This window comes from Ictidomys tridecemlineatus (genome assembly GCF_052094955.1).
Source record: "Ictidomys tridecemlineatus isolate mIctTri1 chromosome 3 unlocalized genomic scaffold, mIctTri1.hap1 SUPER_3_unloc_1, whole genome shotgun sequence".
Lineage (NCBI taxonomy): Eukaryota > Metazoa > Chordata > Mammalia > Rodentia > Sciuridae > Ictidomys > Ictidomys tridecemlineatus.
Genome location: NW_027520953.1, coordinates 169,901 through 190,651, shown reverse-complemented (window position 1 = coordinate 190,651; position 20,751 = coordinate 169,901). Strand labels below are relative to the sequence as shown.

At 34.5% G+C, this 20,751-nt stretch overlaps 1 protein-coding gene and 1 non-coding gene across 2 annotated transcripts in view; both read left to right on the top strand.

Moving 5' to 3' along the window:
* The window catches only part of LOC144372235 (oxysterol-binding protein-related protein 11-like), a 118,186-nt gene that overhangs the window by 22,170 nt on the left and 75,265 nt on the right, over positions 1-20,751 (top strand). The window contains 3 exon segments of the mRNA XM_078035602.1: positions 1,007-1,054; positions 6,458-6,513; positions 14,539-14,611. Of these exon segments, the coding sequence (XP_077891728.1) occupies positions 1,007-1,054; positions 6,458-6,513; positions 14,539-14,611 (177 nt within the window).
* Positions 2,295-2,401, top strand: LOC144372252 (U6 spliceosomal RNA). Its single transcript, XR_013432298.1, has one exon. It is a non-coding gene; the product is annotated as a U6 spliceosomal RNA (small nuclear RNA).

Genomic DNA, 20,751 nt, shown 5'->3' with positions numbered 1-20,751 from the left:
GGTCTCACTAAATTTGCTGAGGCTAAATTCAAACGAAGTCCTCCTCTCTCAGCCTGCAGAATCACTGGAAAAAAAAGGTTTGAGACACCACTCTTGATTATAATGCTTATTTTTTCCCCAATTTTTATTTGATTTTTAAAAATAAATGACAACAGAATGCATTACAAATGATTCATATTACACATAAAGAGCACAATTTTTTATATCTCTGGTTGTATACAAAGTATATGGTTATAATGCTTATTTTTAAAGATGTTTTTGGAGCAGGTTTTTATGTGCAATTTATTGGGTTGGGTTTGGATTTATTGAATTGTTTATTATTCAATTGCAGTATTCTTTTGGTTAGCTTTTTTTTTTTTTTTTTTTTTTTTCACCATGGAATGAACTCACGGATACTCAATAACTGAGCCACATCCCAACCCTATTTTGTATTTTATTTAGAGACAGGGTCTCACTGATTTGCTTAGTGCCTCATGATTGCTGAGGCTGGCCTTGAACTCGAGATTCTCCTGTCTCAGCCTCCCCAGCCGCTGGGATTACAGGCGTGTGCCACTATGCCCAGCTTGGTTAGCATTTTTATACTTAAGTGAAGATACTACTTTTGGTATCACTTAAATGATATCAAAATTAGTCATCAGTTTTTTGAAGCCCTAATCTCTAAAATCTTGGGTCCAAATTCTGTTTTATCTTTTGAAATCTGAACTATATGTTTAATTAAAAAATTTTGTTTTAGTTGTAGATGGACACAATACCTTTATTTTATTTATTTCGTTTTATGTGGTGCTGTGGATTGAACCCAGTGCCTGACACATGCTAGGCAAGCGCTCTACCACTGAGCTACAACTCCAGTCTCTTATGTTTAATTTTATAATGAAAGATTTTTTGTAAACTTTTCTTTACCATTTCCCTTGAAATAAGAACAAAATAATACTGAATTATTTTTGAATTTTTTTATGTATTGTTTTGCTTTGCAGTAATGGTTTTTAAAATTAACTTTAATTTTTAGGAAGGTAACTGGAAGGAAACTGTGAATGAAACTGGGTTTCAGCTGAAGGTAAGTATATTTGTATGAAGTAATTTGCCGTATTTCTTTACAGTTTCTAGCACAATGCTATACTCTTAATGGGTAGTGGGTTAATTTTTTGAATGAATAAATGTCAGAAATCATCTTTGCATCTAATATCATTGATAAGCTTTTCAAAAAGAAACACCACAATTCACTTTTGATTTATGTAATTTTTGTTACTAGTTGGACTATAATGGTCAAATTTATTAATTTAATTTTATTAGATAAGAGCATTTTGAAGCAGTAATCTAAATACAGACTATAAATTTTTCCCCCACAGTATAAACATACTTTTACATCTTTTTCTTTTCTCTTTCCTGACCATTTCCACGTGCACCCCTGCCTCCGGCAATTGATCACTAATACCAGTGAATGGTACTTCTCAAGAGTCTAGCTTGGATTTTTCCACATGAGTAAACTAAAAGATGAGTTTTTGGTCATGCTGCTTCTGTCAGTTGGGACATGGTGGCCAGTTTGAAACCGATATAGGTATCATTTTGAAAGAGCATCTCTTAAGTGATAAATGCGTATTTAGTTTTCTTCAAGTTTAGAATTAATGTTTTGAAATGAGATTGTTATCTGAAAATTGAGGGGTATTGTGGTGGTGAGATGGCCACCCTAATCTACTCTGCTCTCCAAATCTTTCCCCAAAGAAATCTATTGTAGGTTAAAAGCTTTTAAAAGTTTTATGTCTCTTGTAACCTGAGAAGGTAGGTAGATAATATAATATAAATTTACATAATTCAGATTGCACAATCGTAACCTGAAAATCTGAAATTTAAAGTAATCTGAAAATCTGAAATTCAAAGTAGTCTGAAATCTGAAATGCTTCAAAATCCATTTGAGTGATGCCCACTCAATACGTTTTGGATTTAGGAATAGTTTGGATTATTATTATTAATTTTTTTTTGGTACTGGGGATTTAACCCAGGGGCACTCAACCACTGAGCCACTCCCTAGCCCTCTTTTGTATGTTTATTTAGAGACAGGGTCTCACTGAGTTGCTTAGTGCCTTGCTTTTGTTGAGGCTGGCTTTGAATCACAATCCTCCTGCCTCAGCTTCCCAAGCCACTGGGATTATAGGCGTGAGCCACCACACTTGGCTAGTTTGTGTTTTGAGATGAGGGATGTTCAACCAGTAGTCTATGAAAAATATTCCAACATCTCAAAAAACTCCAAAATCTAGACTTTTGGTCCCAAGCATTTCAGATAAGAGATATTCAACCTGATGCTCATTTTGGCAGCATATATGCTAAAATTGAAATATTACAGAGAAGATTAGCATGGCCCCTGCCTAAAGATGATATATTAATTCATGAAGCATTCCATGGTTTTTATATAATTGAAGTGACACTGTATGAATGTTGACAACGAATTCTGGATAAGTTTCTTTGCATTGTTATGGAAGCAATATTCTATGTTATAATTTTTCTTTTCTTTTTTTTTTTTTTTTTTTGTACCAGGGATTGAACCCAGGGGTGCTTAACTACTGAGCCACCTCCCCATCCCTGTTTATTTTTTGAGACAGGTTTTGCTTAGTTGCTTAGGACCTTGCTGAGTTGCTGAGGCTGGCCTTAAAGTTGTGATCCTCCTGTCTCAGCTTCCTGAGCCTCTGGGATTACAGGCATGCACCACCATACCTGGCTTTATGTTATGAATTTTTAAATAAAATTCTATTGCTTGCAAAAAAAAAAAAACAGAGAGAAAAAGATACTCAACCTGTATATAGCATATAAATTGATAAACTATTCACAGGATAATGTAGTACCAAAAATCATGTTATATCCCATAAGAAGAACAAAATATATTCATTCATTTAAAAAAAATACCTCCCAGATCTTTATGCATTGGTATACAGGTAGTTGAATAGCACAAAATTAATTAGAAAATTATTTTCGTATAGAGAAAATGTAATCAAGTTTTTAATTTTGCATGAATAGATGTTAATTTATAAGTATTTTGTTGGCAGTTATACATTAAAAATTACAGTTTTCTTGATTGAAACTCATTACTTTATAATGCTCAGAGAGAGTGATGGAATTTAGTTTAGGCAAGGACTTGAAATAACTTGAAACTTAGAAATTCATTCTTTAATTTAATAGTGGCTTCTGAAAAATAATCCAAGATATGTTAGAAACTAATAAAAAGTGTAAAAAAAAACCCTAAAATACAGTTGTTTTGGTGAATTCCCTTTATATAATACGAAATTTGTAAATTTAGTCATTGATTTGTCACCAGTTTAGTCACTTAATTATTTGTGGTTTGTCCTTGAACCCAGTGTTTGGTCGTAACTTTGAAGACCTTGGAAAATACCTGAATTTCTCTATTATTATAGACTGTACTATTTTTTACATAGCATGCCATGAATCTTATGTGTGCTTGCTGTTTAAATATTTTGATATAATGTTTTGTACTTGGGTAACCTATGGTTTAAAGCTTGGGTATGGTTTAGATCTTTGGGTTTAAAGTATTTGAAAGTTAGTGCTTAATATATAGTATTAATAATTCATAAAATCAGTCTTTCAGTGAAGTAAAGACTAGATATAACCTTTATGGAGAGAATTCAGAAACCCACCTGTCATCTTCTATTCCTAATTTTTTTTTGGACATTTCTGACGTCTTTTCTTCTTCCATCAAGGACATGGGCTCTTGAGGGGCAACCTCACATACATGAATATGTACATGCATTCATACAAATGAGGTTCTCCCTGTACATACATAGGTGTATGTGTATATATAGATGTAAAGTCATGTTTTCCTTATCTGGAGATCATGTGTTTGATGTCAATTTAATCACAATTGGAAGCCAATATTTAAGCAAATCTGACTTTTTTGAATATTCAAATGGGTGTAACATAGCTTACTTCCATGCTTTTAGAAATACTTTGGTTCTCTCAGAATTCACTTATTTTATTATAGTTCAGATAGATTGGACTATTTTCCAGACTAAAAATATTTTGGCAGAAAATTTACTAAAGTTGAGTAATAGTGAAGACGAGCTACATTGTGACAATAGTGACAATGACAACTGAGTCTGATACCAGAGAAGGAGGTAACAAGTGTATGAGGGTCAGATGCACAGTGTAGGTACATTGGGCATGAGGCCAAATCTTCACATATCCTTTTAGCCTCCAGGGTCTCAGTGCATGAAAAATGGGTTTGCTAGTAGTTGTTTATAGGGGTTACCTGAAGGCCTTAAGAAAAAGTGAAATTATGCTTGCTTTGTACTGTAAATTCGGTTAATTGAACTGTTAATATACTGCGTGCTTCTCAGTTATTGGGATTGTTTGTTCAAATACTCAATCCTGAGTTTTATCCCATACATACTGATTCTTGTTGGTCTAAAACTTGGCAACTCTTGCTCTAAGGTGATTGAAAAGACTTTTTAGGAACATGCTTTTATTTTGTGAGCAATTTTTAAAATATTTTGGTGCTAGGGAGCAAATCTGAGTCCTTGAATATGCAAAGTGTGTACTCTGGCATTGAGCTATACCCTCAGCCAATAATTTTAGAAAAACTATCTAAAATGGTTTTAAAAAAAAACTTTTCAGAAAGTTTTTACCTGACCATCACCAGCATATATGCTTACTATGTGTTCAACACAGTACTTAGCACATAGTAAGCATGTATGCTGGCTTTATAAGCATATAGGCTGATACTGTATTTTATTTTGCTCAGTATTGCCTTAGTACCTTTGAAGTTATTCAGTATTCCCACTTTTTAGATGACGAACTCTAGAAGGTGACTTCCCTAGTGTCACGTGATTATAAGTGATGAAATCCAAGTTTAGGCTTATTTGACTTAAAGACCTTCTTAATTACAGTCCCTGTTATTTCCTCTCTTTTTGCTTATTCTTTATGTAATTAATGCATGCAAAAAGGATGGTAAGGGAAAGCTGTATTTCTGGGAAAATGAGATCATTCTGAATCACACCAAATATTTATATTCTTTTTTGCAGGGGGCAACGGGTAGTTGGGCTTGAACTCAGGAGACTCAACCACAGACCCAGGCCTATTTTGTATTTTATTTAGAGACAGGTTCTCATTGAGTTACTTAGCACCTCACTGAGACTGGCTTTTAACTGGTGATCCTCCAGCCTTAGCATCCTGAGCCTCTGGGATTATAGGAATGTGCCATTGCGCCCGGTGTTATATTTTATATTCTTTAGGTAGCTGTGAATTTTGGAGGGTCTGAAGCTCCAGCAGGATGAGTTTTTGAGTGACATATTTGTTGCATTTGTTTTTATTTTCTTAGTCAAGTAATCTGGGAAGCCCTAATAATATTTTTGAATTGCTTTCTTCATTTGTTTTGTTAATTGAGAGTATTTGTAGTTGTGAGTTGTAAGTTGAAATAACCAAATTTTCAAACTGTTGAGGTCTTTCAAAACCAAACCATAATTTGAAAATGATTCCTGATACAGCTATCTTTTACGATGAATGCTTTAGTTTCTATTTCTTGGACAAAGTATTTGACTTTCTTTTTCCTTTCTTTTTTAAAAGTGAGAATTTAGGATAGGATTTGGAGATGTTAAGGATACATTTCATATTGTCATGTATAACTAATTAGAACAAATTTTTTAAAATCCTAAAAAAAGAATTCATTTCATGCAATGAACTTATTATTTAGTGTTCATCCCCAACTTCTTTGAGAGTAGTTAATCTAGAAATAAATAAAGATGTTAAAAAGATGTTTTGTCTATTTTTTGGTATGGGGATTGAACCTAGGAGTGCTTTACCACTGAGCTACATCCTCGGGCCTCTTCAAATTTATTTTGAGACAGTGTCTCTAAATTGCTAAGGCTGACTTTGAACTTGGTGGTCACCTGCCTCAGCCTCCAAAGTGGCTGGGATTAAAGCATGTGCACCCACACCAGGCTAGATATGTTGTCTTATAATATTTTCCACTAGCTTGTTTTATGTCTTACAGTATTAATTTAATTACAGGTGTTTCTTTTCCTTAAATACTGATAATTATAGTGTAAAGTCCCAAGGTTCCTTTGTATTCCATCTGAGAACTACCCTTGGAAATTTTATTTACTTTACATATGCAGATCATTTCTTTTCTTGGCTTAGTGTAAAACTATAATGAGTTTTTTCACATGACTTATTCTGATTTGTAGTCATATAGAGCTGTATGCCTACCAATATATTGTTTACATTTGTTTTACTTTGGAATCACTGAATACCATGTACTTAGTCTAATTTATTATGTTTCTGAAGTGTTCTCAAAAGTAACTACCAAGCTGTTGTTTTAGGTATGCTTAAATGTGTTTACAACATTTAATATGAAGAAAACTGTATTGAGCATCTTAATTCTAAAGGGAAAGTAAAACTGTTTGAATTTTATACCCTGAAATGTAATTGTATTAAGTGAACAAATTATTTTTTCCAGGCAGACTCCAGGTTAAAAGCGCTTAATGCAACATTCAGAGTGAAAAACCCAGACAAGTAAGGTTTTGTTTTAATAACAGTTACAATGTTGTTTTGAATGGTGCCTATCCGTCTATTTAATTTTTCATTTCTGAATGTATGCACTTCATTTGCCAAATATTCTTAGTGGTATTTCACAAATTTCTTTTTAAGTCTAAAACTGATTTTGAAATTTGATATCTTAATTGGATTTAAGCTTATAAATAACTGAAGTTTAAAAAAATTAAACCACTGCTTTTTTCCTAGAAGGATTTATTAAATATTGAAGGTATCAAAAAAATGATGAAAGTGATTTTAATTTCATAATTTTTCTTTGTATGACTTTGTTTGTCAAATATGCAGAGCTTAAGAAAATTATGTTGTATATTTAAAAATAAAATACCTACCCTGTATGCCAAGAAAACTTGATAGATAAATGCATTTTAGCATAATTTTATGTAGATATTTTCATTTGATAAATACTTGACTTTATTAATATCAGTTTGGTGTTTGTAAGTGTATTCCTACATTAAAGGAAATCAGTGTATTCAGAAATGACTTCTTAGGATAAAAACTAGATTTGGTTTTGGTTTGGCTCATTCTCTAAATTTGGTGGATATTTCAAGATCTTCATTATATGGTCCTTTACCTGGCAGTTTGGTTCAGTTATAGGAGCTTTTCAGTTAGAAACGTCTAGACAGATGAGGCCTTTCCATTTACAGCAACCAAGTTTATGAGGTCTGCTAGAATTTCTCTAGAGAGTCCTTCAGTTTTAATTTGCCTGTAGTATAAATTCTTATCAAAAATATGCAAAAGTCTGTTTGCATTTTTTGATGATCTATCATGCAGCTTTATAAACCATGACATTAACAGTAATGCCTCTGGTTTTTAATATGAATTTTGAATATAAAATATAAATGAATATTATTATTATTTTTTGCAGTGCTGTGGTTTGAACTCATGGCTTCACATATTCTAGACATACACATTCTCACCCTAAAAAATATTTTTAAAGTTTTAGTAACTATGAAGTTATGGTAACCACTGAAGGTTTTTTTGTTTTTTTTTGCTTTATTTAAAAAAAAACTTGTGTTGTTGCATACACCTGTAATCCCAGTGACTGTGGAGGCTGAGGCAGGAAGATTGTGAGTTCAAAGCCAGCCTCAGCAACTTTGTGAGGTGCTGAGCAACTCAGTGAGACCTTGACTCTAATAAAATACAAAATAGGGCTGGGGATGTGGCTCAGTGATTAAGTGCCTCTGCGTTTAATCCCCAGTACCAAAAATAAATAAATAAATAAAATAATAATTAATAAAACTTTTATTTTTTAGAACAGTTTTAGATTTACAGCAAAATTGAGCAGAAAGCACATCCTCAGCACCTCCCCCTCACCAGAGAACTATGTTTATTACAGTAAAAACCTATATTGACACAGTATTATTACTGGAAGTCATCATTTACGTGAAGATTCACATTTGCTATTGTATATTTGCTGTTATACATTTTAGGAGTTTGGGATGACACTACTATAGTATCATACAAAATAGTTTTATTGTCTTGAAAATTCTCTGTGCTCCCCCTGTTCTTCCTTTTATTTCTCTAGCATGAGCCTCCATTGATCTTTTTATAGTTTTCATAATTTTTCTTTTTCAGCATGTTTATATTATGTTTGAAATTGACATATTTGATTTACTAATATGCATTTAATGTTCCCTGAAGTTTTTAATACTTGCATGATATATAAGAAGTGTCCTCTTAATGAAGAATGAAAATTATAAATCACCCCCCCAAAAAAAGTTTTGGAAAACTTAAGCTACATTTGGTGGATGTACATTCATTAGAAAATCATGTAGCTGTTATTATTTCTTGTTTGTTAGTATAATATTAATATTTTGATTAGTATTTTCTATATTTTCAGTCTGATAAAAAATATTTTATCCGTTGTATATTTTTCCCCTTCTCTCTCTCTCTTTTTAGTATTTTTTAGTTGTAGATAGATGTTATACCTTTATTTATTTATTTTTATTTTTAATTTTTTTAACTTTTTTTTAAAGAGAGAATGAGAGAGGAGAGAGAGAGAGAGAATTTTTAATAATCATTTTCTAGTTCTCGGCGGACACAACATCTTTGTTGGTATGTGGTGCTGAGGATCGAACCCCGGCCGCACGCATGCCAGGCGATCGCGCTACCGCTTGAGCCATAGCCCTAGCCCCTATTTTTTTTAACTTTAATGGTTTATTTTTTATGAGGTGGTTTATTTTTTATGAACCCAGTGCTTCACATGTGCTAGGCAAGTACTCTACCACTGAGCCATAACCCCAATTCCTTCTGTCTCTCTCTTTTTTGGGGAGGTGTTTCAGGGATTGAATTTGGAGGCACTCGACCACTGAGCCACATTCCCAGCCCTATATTTTGTATTGTATTTAGAGACAGGGTCTACACTGAGTTATTTAGAGCCTCACTTTTTGCTGAGGCTGGCCTTGAACTCATGATCCTCCTGCCTCAGCCTCCCGAGCCATTGGGATTATAAACGTGCTATACTGCACCCAGCCCATCTCTCTTTTTGAGATTACCTAAATTGCTAAATTTTACTGTTTTGTACGTAGAATTTTAAATGTAATATGACCAGTATTATCAAGGCAGTTTTTGCTCCTATATTGTTAAAGTGTAAAATCAGTGTATTAGTAAAAATTTATTGGCCTCAAATCCTAGATAGGAGAATTGTCTACATCAGTTATTGTTATAACCATTCTTTTTTAAAAAAATATTTTTAGCTATAGTTGGATATAATGACTTTAGTTTATTTATTTTTCAATGTGGTACTGACAGTTGAACCCAGTGCCTCACTGATGCTAGGCAATCACTCCAACACTGAACTACAACCCCAGCATTTGTTATAACCATTCTTAATATATAGATATCTTTTCTAGGTCTAGTTGACACAGTAGATTATTATTGGTGCTATTGTTAGAAGAGTATATGTCTTCAAAACAGTTTTATTCTATCCTTTCATAAAATCTAGAACACCAGAATGATTGTTTCACAGAGTTATTTCCAAAACGATTCTTTAGTACTTGTTTCCTGCGTGTTTGTGTTTCCTCAAACAAGATTGTTAGGAAAAGTGAGAAGGAGAACCTGGGGCCTTCTACTTGTATGTGGACTTAAGAGCTCAATGTCTTGGATTGCATCAATTGCATAAAGAAGTGCATCCAAGTTTTTTTGTTTGTTTTTGTTTTTTCTGTTTTTGGTACTGGGGATTGAACCCAGTGGTGCTTAACACTGAGCCACATCCCCAGCCTGTTTTATTTTTTATTTTGAGACAGTGTCTTGCTAAGTTGCTCAGGGCCTGACTACATTGCTGAGGCTGGCTTTGAACTTAAAATCCTCCTGCCTTAGCCTCCCAAGCTGCTGGAATTACAGGCATGTGCCACTGCTCCTGGCCGAGTTTTATTTTTATGTCCACTTCTAGAGTGCCTTATATTGAGTTGAAAATAACCTAAACCCATTAAAACAAAATCCAGATGACAGACAAACCAGATGAAAGAAGTAACATGTCATTTATATAGTTTTTTTTTTAAATTAATTAGTTTATTTATTTAGGTACCAGGGATTGAACCCAGGGCAGGAGTGCTTAACCAGTAAGCCACATCCCCAACCGATTTATGTATTCATTCATTCTTTAATTATTTATTCATTTGTTATTTTGAGATAGGGTCTCACTAAGTTGCTCAGGGCCTCACAGAATCTCTAAGGCTGGCCTCAAACTAGTGATCCTCCTGTCTCAGCCTGCCTAGTTGCTAGAATTACAGGCATGTGACACCATTCCCAGCTTACATAGTTTTTAAAATCTACTGTTTATTGTAGAAGCAGTATAACCTCTCATGTCATGTGCTACCTTGCCCAGTAGAAGTTTCATTGACTAGCTTTTGTTGCCAGTTTTTCTTGGCTAAAAATTAATAAAAGAAAATCCATATGACCCCAATGAAATAATTTATAAAATTAGTTTTCTTCTTTTAGAAGAAAGAGAAAGGATGGGGATGTAGCTCAGTGGTAGAAAACTTAAATAGCATGCACGAGGTCTTGGGTTCAATCCCCAGCACCACCACAAAAGAAAGAAAGCCAGGCCATGCAGTAACATAATTAAGGTTAAAATTTGCTTGGTTTATTCTTTGAGTTTGAATGTCAGAATAGATCACTTTCCTATGCTGAGTTTGAGAGCAAGAAGGATGGATACAGGAAGAAATTTATATAGTGAGTTTTCTTCAAGGGGTTCAAGGTACCATATTAGGAACTCCCACAGATAGGCAGCAAGGCAGGACCTGGAAGTGCAGAAACTGGAAAAGTGGGAGGAGACTGACAAATTTATTGTTTTTTATAGTCACTCAGACTTTCAGAATTCATTGAGTTCATTTTCTTTGGGGATTTATGTAATAGTTGATGATATAAGTTGTAAAGAAGTGTAAGAAAATCTGTATGGTTTGAGGTACTTTCAGTAGAGTAGGGTGGAAAAAAATGGAAGCCATATGAAAATATGAAAGCAATATGAAGTAGACAAGTTAGACTCCGCACTGTATTTATACCATCGAACTTTGAAATTGAAGAGTGGTGTTCAGAAAAAGCCTTGATGGAGGTTGTCTAAGATGAATCTTGAGTAATGAATGAGATTTGTTTAGGAGAGACACCTGTCCAGGCTTAGATGGGGAGATGACTACAAGCAAGTAAAAGCAGAATTTGGAAAATAAAGGGAAATATAGGGCCTATAGTTGTGATGGAACTGTTTTGAAGAGAAGAGAAACTAAGGTTAGTTGAGGCTTTGAGATACATTAAGTGTAGACAACCTCAAACTTAGAGTCTTACTAGAATCTGCATTTACTTGTTGATTTTTACATGCCTTACAGGCAGGGATTTCAGACATTTAGTGTTTTGGGAGGGAAGTTTTATATCATCTCCCCAGTCTGGACTCTCTGTTAACTCCTTCCTTTCCAAGGAAATTACAGCATTTTGACATTATTATATATGTTTTTTACTCCTTAATTTTTCTCGAGAACAGCTAATCATTTAGGGTAGGAGAGTCTAGCAGACACTGCTGAATTTTGACTTTGGCAAAGAACTTAAACTCTCCTTTCTGCGAAATTCATTTCTTTTTCTTTTTTTCTTCTAGCAGTATTGGAGATAGGGCCAGTGTCTGTCACTCTACCACTGAGCTACATCTCCAGCCCTTCTCATCTTTTATTTTGAGACAAAATCTAAGTTTTTGAGCTGGCCTTGAACTTTGGATCCTTTTGTCTGAGCCTCCCCAAGCAGCTGTGCCTGGCCCATTCCTTTATTTCTTAAATACACAGTGTTATCTAAAGTCAGTGGATTTTTCAGTTTTCACTTTAGGTTTTCTGATTTCCCAATGAGAGATTTTTCCAATGATGCACATTTCATCCATGTCACCAACATTTTTAGGTGTTTAGAATCTTTTAACCCTGACTTTCTTGCAATATGATCCCTTGATGATGCTGTTCCCTCCCTCTCTGGCTAGCTGGCTTTTTCAGAGAGACTGTAACTAGGTGCCATAGTGCAAGCCTGTAATCCCAAACTTATTAGCTCTTTTTTTTTTTTTTTTGAGAGAGAATTTTTTAATATTTATTTTTCAGTTCTTGGCAGACACAACATCTTTGTTTGTATGTGGTGCTGAGGATCAAACCCAGGTAGCACGCATGCCAGGCAAGCGCGTTACCGCTTGAGCCACATCCCCAGCCCTTGCTAGCTCTTTTATTCTTGGATTAGTTTCTTAGCTGAAGTACACTGCCTTGAGAGAAGTTAAAAGTGGTGGAAGTCAAGTGTGTTGTCTAATATCCTTAACTTTGCTGGCTGCCTCTTTTTTTAGATGAACCACAGTTAACTATGCACAAGATTAGTGAAAAGCCACATTAAAGAGTTTGGGCTTTGTTTCAGGATCATGGCTGACCTTTGCAGCAGAAAGAAACCTGCTGAAAGGCGGAGGAGTTATGTAGGTTTGGGCTCTAGGACTACCATCCAAGCAGAGTGGTTTACGAGAAGCCTAGGATCCCAATCAGGAGGATAGTATGAGAATTCCAGATGAGAAGTGATGATGCTAATTTGAATCTAGGTTATTGGCAGAAAAAAACAGAGCAATATGAGTGGATTTGAACAGTATTTTAGGAGGTATAATTAACAGACTGGGTGATTAGTAAAAACCTGGGTGAAGCAGAGGGAAAGAAACCCAGGTCTCTCTCTTTTAGAACATAGAAGAGAGTTGAGGATATAGGAAAAAATAGGTTGAGCTTTGGACATATAAACAGTATAAGCAGGTACAAACAGGTCTGCTAATCAGTTGGCTTAATAGATCTGTAAAAGACAGATTTGAACTGGAGATAGAAATTAGAATTTAGTGGTTGGGGTTGTGGCTCAGTGGTAGAGCCCTTGCCTAGCACGTGTGAGGCACTAGGTTTGATGATCAGCACCACATAAAAAGATAAACTAATAAATAAAGTTTTTTTTAAAAAAAGAAATTGGAATGTAACAGTATGTTGATCATAGTGAATTACAAGTCATGTAAAAAAATGTTTAGATTGAAAGATTGAGTGGAAGATGGCTAAGAACCTAGCGCTTGACCCTAAAGAATGCCAACACCATAAGAGTGTTTTCCAAAATAAGGGGTCACCAGCATCTGAATCCAGTGGTGGTTTGTTATAAACTCAGATCTCTAAGTGAGAGCAAGTCTTGAGTGTACAGTTGTAATACTCACTCCAACTAAATACTCACCCCAACATAATTTTAGATACATTTTAGAAATTCTTCACACACTGAAGTTGAAGATGTTAGAGAGGGGTGAAAGAAAGTGAGTACTACAGTAAAAACTTCAGTAGTAAGAGGAAAATCATGAGGAAATGGCAATGCTGTCAAGGGAACAAATTTTCAAGAAGATGAAGGTAATATATCAGTTGTTATGTGACCGAGAGAATCAAGTAAGAGGGAACTGAAATGCTTCATTGAATTTTGACAACATGACAATACTTGTTGACTTTGTGAAGAATATTATAGTTTTAAAGGGAAAAGCCAGATTCTAACAGACCAAGAAGTGAATGGGAAGGGAAGCAGTGGTTATTGCTAGGGAGATGCTTGCTGAGAGTTAGAAAGCAGTGTGTGTTGAGAGGGGGTTAATAGTTGGGTGTGTGGTCAAGGAGTGTGTGTTTATTTTAATCCAAGAAGATCTGAGTTAATTGGCATGCTAAGGAGAAGAAAGTGGCACTAGAGAGAGGAAGTTGGGAAATAGGAACATTTCCTATTTCAAGCTGAAGTAGAATCTCAAGTGCAGGATAGGAAGAGATTCTAGATGAAAGGAAAAATTGACGTAGATTTGAGAAAGTTTTCTCAAAAAATTGGCAGGAGGTGGAGGTGGGAGCTGTTCCATCCGATGATGTCTAGTTTATCTATGAAGCTTGGTTGTGTGGAAAGTGACAAGTGGTATATCAAAGAGTTTCAGATCTTTATGGAGAATGTCTGATAATAGAATAAGGAAACAAGGGTTACTGAGAAGCATTTTAAGCTTGATATTAGAGACCACAATTTATGGTTACATCTTTTTTTAAAATATTTTTTTTTAGTCATAGACGGACACAATACCTTTATTTTATTTTATTTATTTATTTATTTTTTTATGAGGTGCCTCACTCATGCCAGGCAAGTGCTCTACCACTGAGCTACAACCCCAGCCCCTAAGGTTAAGTCTTAAGATTTTTTTTTTTAATCACCATAAATATTTTCCTTTTTTTTTTAAAGTTATTTTTTTCTATTGACGAATTTAATCTCAACCCCATGATGTAAATTCTGAAGTATGGCATCTTTTCTTGGCTTTCAAACTGTCAAAAGAAAGTGTTATTTAACTGTAGAGTTTTTGTATTTATATTATTATGTAAGTGTTCAGGGCTAGTATATATATGGTTATATAGAACCAGTTTCATTATTCTTAGGAACTGTCATTTTATATTTCAGCCTTAGACTTCTTGTTTTCATGAGAAGAATGATGTTTTATTTATTTATTTCCTGTTTTAGGAGATTTACTGAACTGAAACACTACAGTGATGAACTACAATCTGTCATCTCACATCTTCTTCGAGTCAGAGCTGTAAGTGGACCTAGAGCTTTTTCCATTTGTAAGGAAGATCCTTGTCATTTAATCATCATCTTTTAAGTTATAGGTGGTATTTCTGATGAATAACTGATTTTTACATTCCTATGTAGTATATTCATTATGCAGCTACATTTTTTAAAGAAATGCAAAATATTTTCTGTCATTAACAACTTGAAGAATTTCAGCCCTTGAAGAATTGTTTTCTTCATGGTTTATAATAGTATAGTTATTATGACATCTTGTCAAAAGGCCTATCATTTCAGTGCATGTTGAAATATAATTAAGTGTAGAATTTTAGATGTATATATAATAATATAATTATGCTTCCAGGTATTTTTCCCCCCTCTTGAAGGTCTGTGGAATAGTTTATGGATGTTAGACTATCCTGTGTCTGGGCTCTTAAATTCTACTAAATACATTTATTGGGACAGTAGTTCACCATGACAAAGAAACTAGAAATTAAGGAATAATCATTGTATTTAGGCATATAGTTTGGCTATAGTAGATATGGGGAAGAATGCTTTTCAGTATATTAAAATGCCTGGAAAATGTTATGTCATCCATTCTTGTCCTTAGGGTAACTTAGAGGGTATTTTAGAACTTCATTCTTTCAGTGGCTTTGAAAGAGACTGGGTAGTTATCAGGTGTAGGATGTCATCCTGTGCTGATTATACTCTTCTTCGGATGAAATGTATTGTCTGGGATTTACTTTACTAGAGTCCACTGATGATTCATGAGTGGAGAGTTGGGGGCACTTTTAGATGAAACTAGATTGACCATATATATCATAATTGTTGAAGCTGAGTGTAAGAAAATGGAGGAAAATTCTTTTGTTCTCTATGAGAAATGGAGTTATATTCTTTTGTACTCTGTACTTTCTGTATGTTTAAAGGTTTCTATAATAGTATAGAAAAATAAAGGAAAAATATCTTTCCGAAGATCCTCATATTGGCTGATCAAATGTTAAAACATTTAGAGTATCATTTCCTTGTCATTCTATTATTGCTGTTCTTGTGGCAACACTGTCTGACATTGTATTACTTTAATGATTGTTAATGATTTTCCCCACTAATGTATTTGAATTCCATAAGACCCGATACTTTGTTTTCTTACTGCTAAATCCCTGGAATATTGTCTGACACATAGACTTAAAATATACTGAATGAATATATAAATGTGTAGGCTCACAATTTTATGTTTAATAAGATCTAAAAAAAGTAATAAGTTGCTTTTAAATATTTAATTTTAACTAACCAAGAGGATCTGGTTGGTCATATATATGTGATAAGATCCTTCAAAGTGACTTTGTCACAAGGAGTTTGTAATAGGCAAGTAAGAGAATTCTGGGTTTATATATTTATCCTATACTTTAAGAAAACATGCTTCAGAAACTATTGACATGAAAGACAGTGTGAGATCTTGAAAAGAAAGGCAGCACTTGATTTTTTAATAAGTGAGAGAAATATCAATGAAAAATACATGATGCCTTCCAAATAGCTTAGGTTTTAACACAGTATTCCAAAATTTGGAGAAAGGACTTTTAGACATGGACAATAAGAGAAAAATGACATGAAGTTAAAAACGGACATTAATGCCCTTCACTGACAGAAGCTTGCACACCATTCAGAAAGCACCACCAGGACCTTTTCAATAGTGTCAAGTGTAGAAGAAGGTGTTGATGGTATATGAGACAGAAGATGAATTAGTAATAGATGAAGAGAAAATAGAATTGTTGACTACTTTTTTTGTCAAGAAATCTTTTGAAACTCAGGTAAAAATATGTTACAGATGGATTAGAGTTAAATATTTAAGAAGTCAAAATAGAACAACCAGAAAGGTCGGTTGACCATGAACTAAGAAGGTCTGAATTTGAAACTGGTCTTTGCCATTTACTGTATCCGTAGGCAAATCCAGTAACCTTTCAGAGTTTATTTTCATTGCTAGAAAATGAGAATAAAACCTGCCTGGTGCATAGCAGCTACTAAATTTTTGCTACCTGAATACATGCCTTACAGAATTAGGAGGCAAAAGTCAGAACTATACTTTTTGAACTAAAGTAAAAGGACAATAATACCAATATCTAACATTTATCACTGTGTATGTAAGCCATGGTACTCAAGCATAATAATATCCTTACTTAATTCTCACAATAGTCCTTGGAAGGTAGTACTGTTATTATTCCCATTTTACAGATTAGGAAAGAGGCAAATGAAGTTAAATAACTTGCCCAATATCTCACAGTAAATATACATGTGGAACCAGAATTTAGACAAATAATATATTGACCAAGGGTGTGAATTGAAGTAGCATAAGAGAACTCACACCTATTGAATCATCCTGCTTGTTGCCAGAACCTGACAAACATTATTTAATCTTTATAAAGTCAATGATGAAGGTCATTTCCACATCTCATAAAAGAAGATAAAATACAGGTTTGGAGTATTGTAATAAACTCTCCAAAGCTGAACCTAAAGAACTTACATATGGCTGACTCCAGATTTTTTATTTCTTGCTACCCTGTGCTACCTCTTTGGGGGAAATCAAATTTAAAAGGGAGGGAGATGTTTAACTTTGCTAATATTCTCATAATTTAAGATACAATCATTGAGATACTATTTAATATTACATTTTAGCCATTTATAAAGAAGGTAATATCTAATGTTTTGAAATACTACCTGATGACGGAAATATAAAGTGTTACAGCTCTTTTGGAAACCGTTTTGGTAGCAGGTATCAGGAGTCTTTAAATTTCATAATCTTGGGAGAGAGATCAAGGGAGGAAGATTACCTCTAGGTAGGGAATACGGGTAGGAGGGAGAAGGGGAATAGCATGGATGGTGAAAGGAGACCCTCATCATTATACAAAATACACGTATGAAGATGTGAATTTGGGGTCAACATACCTTATCAGAGATATGATAAATTGTGGTAAAAAGGTATATTAAGAATCACAATGCATAAATAAATAAATAAATTTTTAAAAATAAATTTCATAATCTAAACTTCTTAGGAGAATCAAGAGGGAAGAAAGCTAAATGTGTTCAGATTTTTAAAGTAACATCATATACTAACATGTCATAGAGCTTTGTCTTTTTTTTTAATATTTATTTTTTAGGTGTGGATGGATACAACACAATGTCTTTATTTTTATGTAATGTTGAGAATCGAACCCGGGTCCCGCCCATGCTAGGGAAGTGTTCTACCGCTGAGCCACAATCCCAGCCCCAAGCTTTGTCTTTTTGAGTATTAAATCACCTACTACTTTAGTGAAGGACAAAGAAGGTATTCCCAGTTGAGGAAGGATAATCAGATGACGCTGTCATATTTCTTTTGTCACAGGATTTGCTATGTGTCACTTCTCTCTTGACAATTTTCTGATGATTAGTTTTTTAAAAGAAAGACTTCTCAACAAAATTAATCTGAAGTCAGTCTGGTAAATCATTTCCCCTAGTACCCAGTTTTTTGATTATCAACAACCATTGAATCAGTTCGGTTTCAGCTTTTAATCATTCATGTTTTACTTCTTGGACATTTTTGTCTTTCCTTTTCTCAAAAATTGATAATTTTTTTGTCTTAAGTTTGTAGTTTTTCTTAGTTTTATCTTCTTTCTTAATGCCTAATGATCTATAGATTCACTTTACGTTTTAGTTGGCTAGAACAATTTATTTCCATCTTTGAAGAATTCATACCAGAAACATTGGTCCAGTAACAACTGCAGAGTGTTTGTTGCCTTGTTCATGGGTAGAGTAGCCTCCACATAAGTGGTCACTCATATCTTTGAGGTAGATAGACTTTCCTCTTTGAGTCACACCCTGTGGACCTATATACACAGAGCTCTAGTTGCATGATAGAATCTTCTTTTGCATCAGCTCCAGGAGTGATTTACTTTAAGAAACAACCATTCATACCTGGGATTCACAAAATTTTTCTTTGAACATTATTGTGGATCTGCACTGTGCACTTACTTAGGTTGCTTAAAAGTACCTATTTAATAAGTTCTTTCTTCCATGTTTAATATCTTGAAATGACAGAATGACTGTCAGCTTTTAGGAAGATACTTCAATGTCTGAAAGTGCAAAATCTAGAAAAGTTAGTGGTGTAAAATTACATATCTATCATGTATTCCTTGGAGTGTTAGTCCTGTGAGATGTTCCCTACAGCAAATCATCTCTGTCTTGTATAGTCATTATTCATATATGATGTTAAAGATCTAAAAAGTTGGGCTGGGGTTGTAGCTCAGTGGTAGAGTGCTTGCCTAGCACATGTGAGACACTGGGTTCAATTCTCAGCACCACATATAAATAAATAAAATGAAGGTTCATCAACAATTAAAACAAAATTTTTAAATAAATAAATAAAATAAAGGTATTATGTCCATCTACAAATAAATATATCTTAAAATTTTTTTTTTAATTGGTTGTTCAAAACATTACAGAGCTCAAGACATATCATCTTTCATACATTCGACTCAATTGGGTTTTGAACTCCCCAAATACATAATACAGACTCACTTCTGTTACATACTCACATTTTTACATAATGGCATATTAGTGACTGTTGTATTCTGCTACCTTTCCTATCCCCTACTATCCCCCCTCCCCTCCCCTCCCCTCCCAACATCCCTCTCTACCTCCTCTGCTGTTGTTCAATTCTCTCCCCTTTTTTTCCCCCCACCCCCTTGCCCCTCATAACCTCTTATTATTTTGTGTATCACTGAAGGTCTCCTACCATTTCCATATGTTTTCCCTTCTCTCTTCCTTTCTCTCCCTTCATTCGTCTTAGTTTACTGTTAGTCTTTTCCTCATGCTCTTCCTTCCTGTTCTATTCTTAGTGGCTCTCTTTATATCAAAGAAGACATTTGACATTTGTTTTTTAGGGCTTGGCTAGCTTCACTTAGCATAATCTGCTCTAATGCCATCCATTTCCCTGCAAATTCTATGATTTTGTCGTTTCTTAGTGCTGCATAATACTCCATTGTGTATAGCTGCCACAATTTTTTTATCCACTCATCTATTGAAGGGCATCTAGGTTGGTTCCACAGTCTAGCTATTGTGAATTGTGCTGCTATAATCATTGATGTGGCCGTATCCGTATAGTGTGCTCTTTTAAGGTCCTCAGGGAATAGTCCAAGAAGGGCAATAGCTGGGTCAAATGGTGGATCCATTCCCAGCTTTCCCAGGAATCTCCATACTGCTTTCCAAATTGGCCTCACCATTTTGCAGTCCCACCAGCAGTGAACAAGTGTGCCCTTTTCCCCACATCCTCGCCAACACTTATTGTTGTTTGACTTTATAATGGCTGCCAATCTTACAGGAGTGAAATGGTATCTTAGGGTGGTTTTGATTTGCATTTCTCTGATTGCTAGAGATGTTGAGCATTTTCTCATGTGCTTGTGGATTGATTGTATGTCCTCCTCTGAGAAGTGTCTGTTCAGGTCCTTGGCCCATTTGTTGATTGGATTATTTGTTAATAAATATATCTTAAAATTTAAAAAATCTGAAAAGTCCTATAGGCAAAGACCCTGTTTTACTTTATTGCCTCAGTGTTTCCCAAACTTACTTTATGATGGAATCACTTCAAGAAGGGGAGGGAGAGAGTCAGATTTAACAATATAGAGTACCCAAAAAATAAACTGGGATGTGATATCTCAGATCAATTTTGTGATCTGAGGACAATGTCGAAGTGTTTCAGGTAGAATGAGGAGTATGAGCTTTGTCATGAAAGCTGAGTCTAGTGTAGGAATCAGCAAACTTATTTTGCAGACGGGCTGGTAAATATTTATGGCTTTCTTGGCTATTTCACCTTGTCACATCTCTTTAGCTGTGCTGTGAAAGCAGCCATAGATGTGCTAACATGAGTGAGCATGATTATTGCAGTAATACTTGATTTACAAAAACAAGTAGTGGACTTGTAGCATGTTGACCCATTCTCTGTGGGTGTATGTCCTTCAATGCAGGCCAAGTACAGAATCAAAACCTTTTATGAGCCTCTTAACACCTACACCTATATTTTACAATGGTGTTTCTTTCACTTTAAGCTGAAGTCTTGAAATGGTTAAGATCTGCTGTACAGTTAATAACTAAATCCTGAAACTACTTGTGTTTGAATAAGGAGTCAAGTAGCTAACTTAATCC